The 16,639-nt window shown below is 42.7% G+C and overlaps 2 protein-coding genes across 2 annotated transcripts; one reads left to right on the top strand and one right to left on the bottom strand.

The window, feature by feature from the left end:
• Positions 1 to 3,122: 3,122 nt before the first annotated feature.
• Positions 3,123 to 3,725, top strand: F5147DRAFT_768030 (uncharacterized protein; the record flags this gene model as incomplete). The annotated part of the gene is made up of 1 exon (XM_041440927.1): positions 3,123 to 3,725. The coding sequence occupies one exon, from the start codon at positions 3,123 to 3,125 to the stop codon at positions 3,723 to 3,725; it is 603 nt and encodes a 200-aa protein (XP_041298406.1).
• Positions 3,726 to 9,817: 6,092 nt separating this feature from the next.
• F5147DRAFT_768029 (uncharacterized protein) lies at positions 9,818 to 11,325 on the bottom strand (the record flags this gene model as incomplete). The annotated part of the gene is made up of 6 exons (XM_041440926.1): positions 9,818 to 9,873; positions 9,924 to 9,998; positions 10,048 to 10,143; positions 10,216 to 10,240; positions 10,298 to 10,515; positions 11,106 to 11,325. The coding sequence occupies 6 exons, from the start codon at positions 11,323 to 11,325 to the stop codon at positions 9,818 to 9,820; spliced, it is 690 nt and encodes a 229-aa protein (XP_041298405.1).
• Positions 11,326 to 16,639: the final 5,314 nt, after the last annotated feature.

Raw genomic sequence — 16,639 nt, 5'->3', positions numbered from 1 at the left:
ATGTGATATTTGGGCCCAGGTTGATGGTTGAAATCCACCACCAAAAATAATGAACCAAACTGGATGTAGATGAAATAGTTCGGATTATATCAATTTATTATCCCAGGTCTGGTAGAATGACCTCCAGAACAAGTTCCCTTTCAATATGTGTCAATATTAATCTACCACCCTATTTTATGACCAAAACATCAAACCTTGCACCAAGAGTGATGACCCAAACTGGAAATGCATTGAATAGTTTGGTGTGGAAACAACAATCTTGCTGGGTGGCAAGAAAAGGTTGGGTCAAGCTAATGCCTAGCTGCTATGTCTGAACAGACATGTTCGACCCTAAAGGGAATTGCTACTAGAACGATGGTGGATATGTGTGACCCAAGAGCGCGCTAAGCATGGGAAAATAGCAGACAAGGTATGCACGAGGTATGGAAATGTATCCAGAGGTATCCAAAGCGCAGGAACACATGGCCAAAGGTGCGGAAAGCATAAGAAAGTGCAAATAAGGTACAGGGAAGTCAAGGAATGAGGTTTGGAGAGAGTGGGGGCAAAGGTATATTGCGAGGTAAGGAAAGTCTAGGTATAGGGATATAATATGGACTAAAAAGTGCGCACTACAAGGGACTACTTCGAAGGTAAACCTATAGAGGGAGGTACACAGTACGAGGGAAGTGTAGTAAGTAGTACTTAGAAGTAGTCAACTTATACTGTCTAGACTCTCACTCAGAGAGGGAAGGGGTAGGGGGTATAGGGGGTATGTAAGGACATGTAATAAGGCTGCAACTCATTTTACAAGCCTCGAGGTAAGGAAATTCACATACCAATGGGATTTGGACAGACTATGGATGGACAAGGGGCTTTCCTAATGCATTCCCAATGCAGCCGATGCACGGGAAAGTGCAGGCTCGGCTTCGCACAGGGGTTACTTGTTGTATGAGGGATGGATAAGGATAGGGAAACTGATAGTGTTCTATACTTCTTGATATCAATATGAAAATAAGCTCTTTCCTACCCAGCACAGTGTAGGGACTGATTCCTGGCTAGGCTTGTAGAGACTATTCTTACCTTGGTGTTATGTTTGCACTGTTGTAGCTTGCATAATCAAGTTACCTTTTCACCAGTTACTAGTATGAGTCTGAGTATTCAGCAAGTTTTTATCATGTTTCCTCTCCTTTGAGCCTTGAGCCTGGTCTAGAAATCCTTTAGGGTCGAATAGCAGCTAGGTTCTGCAAGACCCAACACATTGTTCTGAATCACCATCAGAATTGTTGTACCCACAGTGGGTCCGAGCATCACACCGAAACAAGTTTCCTTTCAATATGTGCCAATATTGATCTACTACCCCATTATGTGACCACAATGTAAAACCTTGTACCGAGGGTAATGATCTGAACCAGAAGTGTGATGAATAGTTCAGATAACATCAATGAATAGTCCTGGGACCGGTAGAATGACCTCCAGAAATAGTTTCCTTTCAATATGTGCCAATATTCATCTACCACCCTATTTTATGACTGAAACATCAAACCTTGCACCAAGAGTGATGACCCGAACTGGAAGTGTGTTGAATTGTTCAGATAACATTAATGAATAGTCCTGAGTCAGGTAGAATGACCTGTGGACATAGTTTCCTTTCAATATGTGCTGATATTCATCTACTGCCCTATTGTAGGACCGAAATGTAAAACCTTGTACCAAGGGTGATGATCTGAACTGGAAGTGGGTTGAATAGTTCAGATAACATCAATGAATCATCCTGTGTCTGGTAGAATGACCTCCAGAAAAAGCCTCCTTTCAATATATGCCAATATTCATCTACTGTCCCATTGTATGGCTGAAATATGAAACATTGTACCAAGAGTGATGATCTGGACCAGAAGGGTGTTGAATAGTTAGAATAACATCAATGAATTGTCCTGGGTCTAGTAGAATGACCTCCGGAAAAGGTTTTCTTTCAATATCTGCCAATATTCATCTACCACCCCATTTTATGACCGAAACATCACACCTTGTACTGAGAGGGGTGATCTGAACTGGAAGCGTGTTGAATAGTTTGGATGACATCAATTTATCACACCAGGTTCAGCAGAATGACCTCCAGAAAAAGTTTCCTTTCAATATGTAAGTGCGGGATTCATTTACTGCCCCATGGTATTACCCAAATATGGACCCTTGTATTGAGCATGATGACCTGAGCTGGAAGTGTGTTGAATAATCACATTGGATAACATTAATTGATCATACCAGGTCCGGTAGAATGACTTCTGGAAAAACTACCTTTCAGTATGTGCCAAGATTCATTTACCATCCTACAACAATCCTTAACTATGTAGATTTGATGTGTGATGCTAGATATGTGAATCAACCTGTGTGTGATCAAATTTGCAGTCTTAGTGAACTATTGTCTTGCCTAGTCATCTAATTGTGCCATAAGGTTGTTGTTTGCAATTCTTACACTATTCAGGTCATATACTTATTACCTCTTCCCTCAATACCAGCTAGATAGTCTACAGTTGTGGACAAACAAACTTGACAATTTTGGTCTTCAATTTTTGGGCACTCTCCATTGAATCAAATCAAATATTTAAGCCTACAGATGTAGTATTTGGGACATGATAAAGTGATTTGCACAAGCCAATTTTCTCTCTGTGGGGTCCGAAAGTTTTTCACCCTCAAAATTTGGCCAACCCCTAAAATGGATAGAAAAATACTAAAAAATGCAAAAAATGTTCCTTAGCACATTAGCATTGTGATCATGATGTCTGATTCCAAAATTGGTTAGTGTGTTGTGAAGGAAAAAAATGAACACAACCAGTGGTTGAAATTTGAGTTAGTGCCTACAACCACCAATCCACCTGCCAAAATGTGTTGTGGACGCCCACCCAAGTCCACTCGATGAAGGAATATCAAAGGCTTTCAGAACCAGCTTCATGTGGCTGCACAACAGCAGCATGTCTCCTCGTCATCTGAGTCAGATAATGTGTCTGAGTCTGAGTCTCCATTAAAAAAATAAGACTGTCTCATCCTTCAAGTCGTTCACAACCTCCCAGCCCTGCGAGTGTCAGCAGTCATACTTCTGGACACAATACTCACACCTGGCACCCCCAATTGTATTTGACAGCCTGAAGATGGTCAACAACTATGATGAAAGTCAATCAGACATTGAATTGGATGCAGAGGAGATTCCAGACACTTATCTGAATGACAGTGGCCTCTGTTCACGGCTCATTGACCTTGCAATGTCAATTGATGATAATCCACACAACGAGACATGGCTGTCTCCAAAGAAAGCCAAGCGGGTGGCTCAACGAGTGCCACGTCCAAAATTTTACAAGAAGGGTCCAGATGTTGGCAGCAAGTCAGCACAAACACAACGACAATATAAAGAACTTCTTCAAAATCAAAAATCACTCACCAGTCTCGGATTCACAGTTCTCACAAAGCCATCCACATCTAAATCAGCTCCATCTGCACAGACTGCACCATTGTCCAAGTCACCCAATAATGACAGTTCTGCCAGTGACTTGGACTCTGAAGATGCAGGACATACTGTACCTGCATCAGAAGATTCAGAACTTACCATGGGTCTTGCCAGCAACTTCAATGCAGAGAAGATGTGGGAAGACGATGTGACACTCGGACCCGCGCTGGGCGGGAACGAGTGTCTTTTGATACCCATGTCAAGGTCTATGGAAACTCGTTGGACCCATGTCATCCCAGTCCTACTCTAGAAGTTCCTTCGGCTGATAGCCAACTGGCATACACCCACACTCGGATCTGTCCTCCGTCCATATCCTTTCCGTGTCCGCCTATCTCCATTGGTGCGTGTTCATTTTCTCTCAGTTTGACTAAACACTATCAAGGGTTATTACATGTAACCGTGTATTCTGTTCCGCGTGCTCTCTCCTTACATATTACTTATCTGCCTCGTTTCATCACTACAGTTCTCGCCTACAGGTTCCAGACGCTCACGCAGTAGGATAAAGTCTCGCACGCTACATACAGTACAGTACTTCCCTTCCCTCGGACACTACCTTTGTTTTGGCGGAGTCACTTAGACGTTCCTAGTATTATTGATCAATTGACAAGCCTTGTTCACTTCTCACTTCGAACCCATGTGTTCTTGACCGCTCCGAGAACGTGCCTCTAAGTTTTCTTACCTAGGCTCTGCGTGGATCTGAACCACTCTCGGATTCCGACTTAGCATTTTCATACCTAGTTATACCTCGGCCCCAAACCTCATTTATACCTAGCCGCTACTTGTGGAACCGCACTTTACCTAGAAACCTGCCGCTCTTTACCTAGGATCCTCTCGCTTTCGGTCATTTCTCATCACGCACTCACCGGACCTGTGGTCTCGCTTTTGCTCTTACCAGCGGACTCACTTTCCCAAGGTCGACTTAGTTCTTTCCATTCCGTGTTTGCTCCCTTCGCATATTACTTGAAGGAAGTGCTTCATAACAATCCTCTTGGGTCGAGACAGCACACCTGCACTCAATTGGATTTATTAGTGCTCTAGCTTTCTTGCTGGCCAGTCACTATTACTTCTTCACAACGAGCTGCAGGAGCAGGAACAGGGTGGAGTTGAAGTGCGAGGTTGTATGAGCTGAGAGAGCAGATCAAGAAAGATCTTCAACAAAAGGGCAGGAAGATACATTTATCATTCTCTCGGATAAACCAATTGTTGCTGATTCGGAACTTTGCAACATTCCGGCTAAAAGGAATGGGCCAGATTGCAACAAGTCTCAAGATTGCCCATCAGTGGCATGAGGATCAAGGAGCAAACTTCACACGAAAGATATGGGCACTTGCATGACACTACCAAGTTTTCGAACAGCTTCCAGCTGAAAGGCATGGTGGGCAAGAAAACACATTAAGCCCTCTCAAAGATGAGAGGCTTCAGCTTGCTTGTCGTCAGTGGCTAATGTCACAGTCAATTGGTGACATTACTCCTTGTAAATTCCAACACGGTCTTAACACCACCATTATTCCATCATTAAACATCTCACTTGCACGGCCACTTTGCGAATGAACAGCAAGACAATGGCTAATCAAACTGGGGTGGCAGCATACAATTTTACGAAAAGGGGTCTATATGGATGGTCATGAGTGTGAGGATGTGAAAAAGTATTGACAGGATGTATTCTTACCTGCAATGGCTGCTTTTGAGTCCCACATGGCACATTACAAAGGCCCAGAGTTGCACCGTGTTGAACCGAACTTGGCACCTAGAGAAGCAGAGGTGGTTGCAGTCTGGCACGATGAGTGCTGCTTTCACACAAATGATTACAAGATGCAAGCTTAGTGAGTGATGTTGCCTGTAATTCAGTTTGTTGCATGACAAAGTGGAAAAACAGTTTGCTGCCTGGTCAACAGATCCTTCAATGAAAGGGGAAAGGAAGGATCATCCATGTGTCTGGGTTTATTGATGCAATTGATGGTCGACTCGCACTGCATAATGAACAGGGTGAAGTCATTGAAGAAGCATGAAAAATCATTTACCCTGGTGCAAACAGTTCGGATAATTAGTGGGACATGGCGCAGTTGCTTGCACAAATGAAGGACACAATCCATATCTTTGAGGCTGCACATCCAGGCCATGTAGCACTCTTCATTTTCAACCAATCCTTGGCTCATGCATTCAACATGAATCAATCTAATGGGGGCAAGCAGCGACATCAACATGATACAATCATTCCACAGTCTAACCCAGTTGCTGAGCATCATGGGAAACCTCAAAAAATGACATTACCAGATGGCCGTCCTAAAGGCCTGCAACAGGTTCTCGAAGAACGGGGATTTGATGTCTGAAAAATGCGAGCGAAGTGCGCACCTGTCTGCTCATGGAAAGCACTAATTGCTGTATGGCTCATCTTCTCAGTCAGCAAGAAGACTTTGCAAATCAATTATTGATGCTCAAAACACTCATCAAGAAAGCTGGACATGAGTGCATTTTTCTCCTGAAGTTTCACTGCGAACTCAATCCAATTGAGATGGTAGGCTAGTTCAAGCTGTTTATGTCAGTCTCTGCTTACAATGACACAATTTCATGTTAGTATTGGGGCTGGTGCAAATACCGCTATCGTGAAGTGCCAAAGAAGACTTTCGATGATGCAAAGTGTTGTGCGCAAGAGCAACTCTATGCATATCCAGCTGATGTAATCCAGCAGTTTATCAATCATTCATGGCGCTTTATGAGTGCTTATCGGTTGGGTCTCACAGGAAAGGCAGCAGAATGGGCAGTTCAGAAGCAAAGGCAACATAGGCAAGTCTCGCAGTGTGCCATGATATCGATTGAGGTGGTACTGGGCAGTGCATAGCAGTAAATAGATGCTGTTGAAAATAGCCAAAAATTTGGCCAACCTAAAAACATGTGGGAAAATTATGTTGAGACCAGTTTCAGACGTAGTTTCACTCCCTGAAGCCATTCTCACAGTCAGATTTGTGCCAAAAAATGTTTTGGGGTCAGGAATGAAATTGTTGAGTTTGTTTGTCTGCAACTGTAGTGGTAACTTGGTCCCTGTTGCGATACAATGCGGGATTTTGGCCAGGACACTGCTCTACCATTCAACTCTCCACAGTGCCATCATTAATCATCCATGTTATGATAATGTCTAATACTATCTGTTCAATTCTATTTGTTGTTGTCAGTGTGTCTCCTTACATTTTTCTTATCATATAAGCTATAGGAACATGCATCCTGGAGGTCATTCTACCAGACCTGGGATGATTCATTGATGTTATCCGAACTATTTTACTCACTTCCAGTATGAATCATCACCCTTGGTACAAGGTTTCACATCTTGGTCCTACAATAGGGCAGTAGATGAAGATTGGTACATATTGAAAGGAAACTTGTTCCAGTGGTCATTCTACTGGACCTGGGATAATTCATTGATATTATCCAAACTATTCATTACACTTCTGGTCTGGATCATCACTGTTGGTGCAAGGTTGGATGTTTTGGTCATAAAATGGGGTGGTGGATGAATATTGGCACATATTAAAAGGGAACTTGTTCTGGAGGTCATTCTACCAGACCTGGGACTATTCATTGATGTTATCCAAACTATTCAACACACTTCCGGTTCGGATCATCACCCTCAGTACAAGGGTTTACATTTCGGTCCTACAATTGGGCAGTAGATAAATATCGGCACATATTGAAAGGAAACTATGTCTAGAGGTCATTCCACCTGACCTAGGACTATTCATTGATGTTATCTGAACTATTCAACACACTTCCAGTTCCGGTCATCACTCTCAGTGCAAGGTTTGATGTTTCGGTCATAAAATGGGGTGGTAGATGAATATTGGCACATATTGAAAGGAAACTTGTTCCGGAGGTCATTATACCAGACCCGGGACTATTCATTGATGTTATCCGAACTATTCAATGCACTTCCAGTCTGGGTCATCACCCTTGGTGCAAGGTTTGATGTTTTGGTCAGACAATGAGACAGTAGATGAATATTGGCACATATTGAAAGGAAACCATTTCCGGAGGTCATTCTACTGGACCTGGGATAATAAATTGATATCATCTGAACTATGTCATCCACATCTGGTTTGGTTCATTATTTTTGGTGGTGGATTCACCTCAACATCACATTACCTTCACCTAACTACCTTGCCATACTGGGTGGGAATGGCAAACTAAATAGTACAGCAATCCCTTGTTTCTACTATACCCAAATACCCCCCCAATAAAAACCTTTATTGCTTATTGCAATGCTTACTTAAATGCTAGGAACAATGCTGACAGCATTGGTAGGTAGTAGACAGCTTCCAGGGGCTTACTGAGCGCTGCCCACCTCTCCCATGATGTTGCACCTTATGTCAACCAGTCTCCTTGTCATTCCCCACAATGATGACACTATCTCCTTCATATGTTGACCTTTTTATTTGGTTCTTTTTTATTTCCACACTCATTTTCTAGCCTCTACCCTCCAGCAATACTGCAATACAACCTGTGCCAGTCCTTCACCCTCCTGCTGCTATTTGCGCGCATGTCACTAAGTTGGAGTCTCAACCACTTCTACTCACCGCCAACAACCCTCTCTGTCACTCCATTGTCGACTCAAGGCAAGGGCATACCTCAACAGGTTCTGACTAAGTCATTTGTCATCTCAAAACTGCTGTGTAAGTCATCAACTCTACCTGTTGCCAACCACCCTCACTCTCACTCAAATGTCTACTCGAGGCAAAGGCATACCTCAACAGGTTTTGACAATCTCATTTGTCATATTCAACCTGTCCTGTCAATTGCCAATTCTACTCATCGCCAACCACCCTCGCTGTTATTCAAATCGCTACTCAAGGCAAGTGTTACGGTATACTCGTTCCCTTCGCTTCTCTTTCGATACTGGACAATGGTACATGCACACTGCTCTTAATGAACGACCAATCACCTTCCAGAACCTCACTCATATCATCGCCAAGCTAACCTTCCGTACCAGTAACCATCACTATGTTTAGATCACTATCTCTTATCAAGCGGGCTGTCCGCACCATGGTTACTATCTCCTATCTGTTATCTCTTATCACTTACCAAGCGGGCTGTCCGCCTTCTATCTTGATACACACTTACAATCTCCGATTGAACTCTCGCTATATAGTTACATAGCGTACCACATGTATTTCCTCACTTTAATCTACTGGGTTTTACCTGGAACAAGTCCTTTAGCAAGGTCTCCAACCTTGCTATCTAAGAACCACTATTCTAAGGAAGTCGCCGATACTTGCCTTAGCCAGAAAACCTTTGACCTCTCACTCGAGAGAAGAACCACGTCTGTCTCGCCGAATCTCAGTCCACTCGGACTTAGACAGCTCGACATACCCCAGTCGTAACAGCAAGGGCATACCTCAACAGGTTCTGACAACCTTCTTTGTCATATTAAACCTGCCCTCTCATCGCTAACTACCCACACTGTCACTCAAATATCTACTCGAGGCAAGGGGGCACCACAGGTCCTAACAAATTTGTTTGTCATATTAATAAACCTGCTATGTAAGTTGCCAATTCTACCTGTCGCCAACCACTCTTACTCTTACTCAAATGTCTACTCAAGGCAAAGGTGTACCTCAACAGATTCTGACAACATATCAAACCTGCCCTCTCGTTGCCAACCACCCTTGCTGTCACTCAAATATCTACTCGAGGCAAGGGCGCACCACAACAAGTTCTGACCAATTCATTTGTCATTTCAAAACCACTATGCTCTAGACTACTAAATGGATTATGAGGTGCTCATAAGTAGATAGTAGACACTATCTATGCAATGTCATTGTGATTTTCACCCTGTTACTAAGCAGTGCACCTGGGTCCTCTCTTTTTCCCCTTGTCAGACCTCTCCTTCCTCCGCTTTTTGTGTACAGCCACTTCGGTACCACCAGCGCCGCTAACTACATTTACAAACTCTTTGAATGGTGTGCGGGTTCGTTTATGTGATGTCAAGCTGTGTGATACACTTGTATTAGAGTCTGCACGAGCCATAGAAGCTCCTCTGGTTGGTTCCTCCAAGGGGGAGATTGAATTTACATGCGGCATGTTAGATTCTTGTGAAGGACATTAAGTTAGGCTCGCAAAAAGAAAATTATGAATCATACCTTCGTTATCATTGTCATGCTGTGACAGTGCAGACTGAAATCTCGCGTGGTCCCACTGCTCCCACTCATCATGAGACATCTTTCGGAATGTTGTAACACCCATCTTCAATACATTGTGAAGAACCCTTAACTCCATCATTGAGCCAATGTCAGAGGGGCTGACAAAATTTTTCAGTGGCCAATTTTCAATCACAATGACATGCTTCATGGTGATTTATGTGTTGAAATTATTGTAGAACATCTTAGGAATGGGAACTTGCGCTGCTTGATCTAAGTATAATTAGGTTATTGATGAAATGTTCAAGAAAATAAACACATACTCAATTTACCAAGAATGAGCGATGTGAGCTCTCTCTTCAGTGTAAGATATGATTCCTTATAGTTTGAGACAAGACCTGCCCCATGTTAGCACAGATATATGTCAATAGTAAGTAGTCAAAATACCTGTGACACCAGAAATCACACAAGCTTTGAGACATGTAGCAAATTTGTGAGGCATGAGTTTAGTCAACATAACAAAATGGTCAGCTAGCTTGTCCTCTGACATGTATATGAATGGTCATGCTAGATGGTCACAATCTCCATGAACAGCAATGAGAAAAATCACCTCACCAGTCTGTGGAGTAAGCTCTGAAAGCTAAGTGGTGTGACATTGAGTACCAGGCAAATAGAGCAAATATTTAGAATAGCTGACCTGAACTGAAATCGAATCAAGTGTACTGCAGACATCATGAAAGGAATTGATGGCAACATTGTGCACAGCCAAACTTTTGTTGGCCCTATATTCTTTCAAGTCATCCATGTAGTCCTTGGTCATGTTTTCCTTATCTTCCTTCAACATGAACTTCCATTCCTTGGACAGTTTGGGTGCGATCTCAGATGCCTTGAGATGTGGCTTGGTAGGATCGAGTGCTATGACAAACAGTTAGTAGACACCAATAAACAGTTCATAGGACATACCATCATTGTGTTTTTTGAGTTCACCATGCAGATAGGCATTCCAGTGATTTCAGCCTCTCTGCTTGCCCTTTGTGCATGTGTTCTGTAGAATAGCTTCATAGAAGTATTCTACCGTATTAGTTGCAAATTTTTCATGAAGTTTGAGAGCATCTGCATATTTCATTTTGCGGGCAAGTCATTTCTCTTTCATTGCTCGCTTCTCAGCTGCAGAGCATTGGACTTGTTTCCGCTTCAATCGATGACGCTATGGTGTTTGATAACTACTTTTCATAGTCTTCTGATAATGAAAGTCACTGGAATGAGATTTTTCAGGCATTGGAATGACAAAAATGACAGCAGACTAGAAAATTGTGTTGAACTAGCATGAGAAGTGAGAACAGTGAGGATATAAGCAACCAATATGACAGAATGGAGGTACATGGAAGCGAAAAGATGGAGCAAAAATATCTGCTGACTGTTGCTGATGAGTCAATAAACAATATGAAAGAGGCAATCAGATGACTATCTTATCTAGGTGTCATTGTGCAACCAAACATCCTGACCTGAGATCAGCTCATAGATATATGCCGCCTCCAACACAGGCATTCCTTTGGGACACACATAGGCCATGAAGTCATCAGGACCAAATGCATCCTTGAAGGCATGGATGATGCTCCAAACTGCAGACACCTTGTAGCCATGAGCCTGTAAATACCTCTCTGCACTGTCTCCAAGGGTTCCTCGTGGCAGAAAGTCTTCCAAGTCTTGTGCATCGTCGAGCATGGATATCATACTCAGGCTCCTGGTTGCAGGTTCTCAGGTACTCCGACTGCTCAGCTTGCCAGGCCTTGATATCCCCGTCATCGATCCCAAGCGAACATTTAGCTTCCTGCAGTGCAAATCCATCTTCTTGGATGATGTGGAGGGCCTGCTTATAGTTACCGTAGAGTATGTTGCTAAGGTTAAGGTATTTGTCTTCATCCCATTGACAAAATAGCATGTCGATGAACATGCGGCGGTTGTATGCTGATGCATAGTGTATGACGGGTGCAAGCTAATTTGAGTGACTGAAAATTCTTTCCATTGTTGCAAGGTCTTCAAGGCCAATGCCCTCGATGATATTCGGGTGATTGATATCTTGACAGGCGTAGTTATGTGTATAACCATGGAACACATTGATGCACATATGAAATTCATTCTCAGCAAACTTAGTGGCAAGCGAACTTGATGAAATTGTTTGAGCAAGTTTACAACCGATGTCATAACTAATCAATAGTCAAGGTCCAAGAATATCGAGCGCCTGACTGACAATGGAGAGAGAATATTTGAAACTACAAATGATACAGCTATTAGGGTTCATACAATGATGATGTCAGCAATACATACAGTTCCCCATTACAAATCATGTCGAAAATCCATTGTATAATGCCGTGACGGCATGCACATGCAAATATTCCAGTTTCCTCAAAGATGCCCCATGATTTCTTCTTTGCATTGTCTCTTGCTGCTTTCCAGTTATCCATACATGTAAATGTAGAACCAGTGGAGGTAGAGGCACATTCACCGTTGGCAGTGACGTTAATGTCAGGATGTTCAGGGCTGGGCTTTACCTCATGTGCAAACTGATTAACAAACTCAGGCTCCAGAAAATAGTCACTCGTAAAGATGTGCCGATCACCAACTTTGCATCCATCCAATGGCACCATGTGGGATAGAGTTGTTACCATCAAGGACGATCATCTTGCAGAATTTGAGTTCTGGTTCATCCTCAAGCTTGAAACACGTTAAATAAGTCTGTGTACTTTGCATTGGAGGTACTTACCTCATAGCTACAAGGTGGACAAGAATTCAGTACCCGCCAGTTAGCTGTATTATGCGCAAGAGTCTCCGAAACTTGTTAATCGATCTTGTGTCTCATCATCAGGTACACATCAAAGCAGTCAGCTAATACATTTCGGTAGTGACAATGATAGGGCCACTGTAATTGACTTAAGTCGTTGAAAAGCATGCAGGAAGAAAAAAATCTTACATTGTACAGGTTACAGATGACCTTGGCAAACACCTTGATACTGAACAAAGGTTTGCGCAGCTGTATCCTATGGTAGAGCTTGAGAGTCGACAGTGACATTGCTATAGTGGGGGAGAGTGGACTGGCACCTACATAGCCACTAAGTACTAGGGCTTCAGATACGGTCAAGACAGATGCTTCATGACGGATGATGGCAGTGGATTGTAAGGTGTAAATATTGATCACATTGATTTTGAAGTCAAATGATATGGGAGGCGATGGTTTGGCTGTTGATGGAGGGTCCAGATTGAGAGGCTCTGGGTGTTGAGAGGCAGGCAAGGGATGTTTGTTATTGAACACAGTAAGGGTATACCCATTGAAGATAGGCTCTAGAGAGGGTCTCAGAGACTAATGCCCAGTTCTCTTGCAAGCATTAGAGGTGTAGGCTCCAAGTGTGTTTATCTTTGTAGACTTGCCACCTAATTGCATAAGCTAGAGTATAAGTCATAAGGAAATTGAACTTACTGGCTGCTAACAATGTCATGAATGACATGAACAAAGGGCTCATCTTCCTGTAGATCATCCAGTATCATTTCCCACTGCAATGTGTTATCCTCATGGAGAGTGGTTGTATTGTCACCCATAGAAAAAGCTCGATCTTGGGGAATGTCATCTCTCATGTTAGCGAGTAGCGCTTGACTCTGAAAACCAAGTCTTACATAGAAATAAGCAAGGAATGGCAGTAGAACAAATTACTCATTTACCTGAGGTATTAGCTGCATATCTATCATGATGGCGCTTACTCTCTAGCTGTTGCTGAGACTGACTAAGAATTCGTGCTTGCGTATGAGCTTTCATTCAAGAATTCCCAATGACTATTCTAACAGAGCAAAATACACCTTGTGTGCATGCAGGACCCATGGTGGCTGAGGAATGGAGTGACAGCAAGGGTTGTTGGCAGTGAGTAGAGGTGGTTGAGACTCTGACTTGGTGACGTGCGCGCAGACAGCAGCAGGAGGGCAAAGGACTGGCACAGGTTGTATTGCAGTATTGCTGGAGGGTAGAGGCTAGAAAATAAGTGTAGAAATAAAAAAGAATCAAATAAAAAGGTCAACATATGAAGAAGATAGTATCGTCATTGTGGGGAATAACAAGGAGACTGGTTGACATAAGCTGCAACATCATGGGAGAGGCAGGCAGCACTCAGTAAGCCCTGGGAAGCCATCTACTACCTACCAATGCTGTCAGCATTGTTCCTAGCATTTAAGTAAGCATTGCAATAAGAAATAAAGGTTTTTATTAGGGGGGTATTGGGATATAGTGGGAACAAGGGATTGCCATACTATTTAGTTTGCCATTCCCACCCAGTATGGCAAGGTAGTTAGGTGAGGGTAATGTGATGTTAAGGTGGGTGGATCTCAACCATCAGACCCTTGGGCCTGGCTGTGAAATATGAGACCATCAACCTGGGCCCAAACATTACATTTCTATACCAGGACCTTGGGCCTGGATGTCAAATCTGAGACCATCACCTTTCAGCCCATCCGAGAAATTCCACCTCATTACACTAGGCCCAGACATCAATTTCTAACACCTCCCTTTGGCCCAACCATGTGATTATTCCATTGTCAGTTGTCACCCATGGGCCCAGCTATTAATGCTGAGGCATCACAAATATCATGGGCCCACCCATGTAACATGGAAAAAAGTGACTGAATGGGCTCATACAGTGTGAGGGAAGTATGTAAGTAATACTTCAAAATAGTCAACTTATACTGTCTAGATTCTCACCCAGAGAAGGAAGAGATAGGAAAGATAGTAAATATGTAAAGACATGTAATAAGGCTGCAACACATTTTACTAGCCTTGAGATAAAGAAATTCACATACCAATGGGGTTTGGATGGCACCCTTAGTACTTTTCTCCTGTTCCCAGTCTAAGAGACCTAGTTTCCTTGTAAAGTGCAACTGGTCTCTGAGACATATCCTTTTGTGTAAGTATAAGACCTCTCTGAGAATAGTAGTACCTCTCTCCTCCTATGAGCTCTTGGTGCTCCCACTGCTTCTCTTAGTGCTATGATACTCTCTGCTTCTACATAGTACTATCATAGGCTTCTGCATAACCTCTTCCACCCTCTGTGCCTCTCTAGAGTCTGTGCCTTCTGTGATGCTCTTTGCTCAACCTCTTTCACCCTCCACACCTCTAAGTATCCTCCACGATACTCACATTTATGTTTTTTTTGGACTATCATATTTGTATGTTTAATATCAGCTGTTTATTCCCTGTACAACGCACTGACAACTGAGTGACACAGCTATTAATGTAGCTGTCTGAGCACTATTTATATTTGATTGATATCTGGCTGAGGTAAATCACTCATATGAGGCACAAAACACATGTATTATTAACAGCACAAAAACATGTAGCGAGTGATACATTGTACATACAAAAGGTTCGTACTATTGAGACAACAGACACCTTGGATTTACCTTAGAATGGTCCCTCCTTTAGGTTATTCCTGCACTGTCACCTGACTAGGTGGTACATTAGCAATGAGACTCCTGCTCTTATGGTGTCCATCTGCTCGAGGAGGCTCATGCTGATATGTATGCTGATAGCTAACATGACCCTCGCAACTGGTTGGATGCATGTATTTTCCACGTATGTCTGGTGGCAGAGGTCCATATAGGCAGTCATCTAGAAGCTCATGGTCTGCATACCACACATCATGATAATATGGTCACCTATTTCTAGTAGCATCATGATAGCCTGTGCTTTCATGGTGAGATGCATATGCATATCCTGGGTAAGTTTCACTATGGTTACCATAATACAAATATTCCCTCTGATAAGAATACTCAGGCTATAGTGTCATATTAATGCATTAATTAAATGGTAGTTACAAGACTCATGTTGTGCATTAAGTGTTATAACTATCAGTGTACCAGCCTTTAATTTACTTTTAATTTCACTTTTCACTTTCCAAGACAGAATATAATCATAGCTGACCACTAACTAATCACTAACTAACCCTGACTAACTACTAACCTCTAACTAACCAACAAACACTCTAACATCTAACATTCAACCCCCAACCTCTAACTAAAATTAATAGTAATCATTATGTAAATGTATCATAAGTTATTACAATGATTAATGCACAACATGTGTCTTGTAATTACAATGGTAATGCATTAATATGATAGGATCAGGTGGGATACTTCCCTTTAGGTCATGGTCGCCTGGCATATACATGCTGCCCTAAGTCCTCATGATACATATACGCACCATGTGGCTCATCACTGGAGTGACAATAATTATCATATAGTGCAGGAGAGGTATCTTAATGAGGATGCAGGTCACCATAAAGCTATTAATTGTTAGGAGGCTCATGTGAGTGATTGTTGTGTGCCCTATAAGAGTCAGCATGGCGAGGTTCCAGTGCATCATGGCTAGAAATGGCGGGGCCAGGATGAGTATTCTCTGATGAAGCATGTGGTGGATTTTGAGGTAGTGGGGAAAGGGACATCTTAGATACAGACAGACTGTCCATTACCTTCTGCGTGTTTTGTAGGATGTTCTGAGTTACATGAGGAAGGCAGCACTACTGGAAGAATGGGTGCTTCTGTGACTTGTGCAGAGGTTAGATGATCAATAGATGTCTCAGAATACATGACTTCACCATTATTTTGTGAGCCTTTATCTTCTTGCAGAAGACGCATGACCTTGGTAAGAGAAGGCTAGCTTCCCTTAGCCACTGGGTGTGCACGTCACACTGGGCTTATGTTAGTAAATCTTTGAACATTTATGCAGAGCAAACACCTTTTGCAACATCAGGAGGTCCATCATGAATATGTGCTGCTGCATTGTCTGTTTAATTATAAATCAGGATCCCCACTGGACTGAGATAACCAGAGACTTACCTATAGCAGGTGGTGGTTGCCGTTTTTTGTTACCTGAGAATCCCACTGTGAGAGAAGATGAGTGCCCTCCTTTGGCACAAGCTTTGCCTGCAGCCTTTGCACTTGGCTTGTTCTCAATAGTCATCTTCTCTTCTAACTCAATTGGTCATACATGCTTCTTCATAGC

The sequence above is a fragment of the Suillus discolor genome (assembly GCF_016758755.1).
Source record: "Suillus discolor strain FC423 chromosome Unknown F5147scaffold_4, whole genome shotgun sequence".
In the NCBI taxonomy this organism is placed as follows: Eukaryota; Fungi; Basidiomycota; class Agaricomycetes; order Boletales; family Suillaceae; genus Suillus; species Suillus discolor.
The sequence above is the reverse complement of the archived record's forward strand: the minus strand, read 5'-3'. Positions and strand labels throughout refer to the sequence as shown.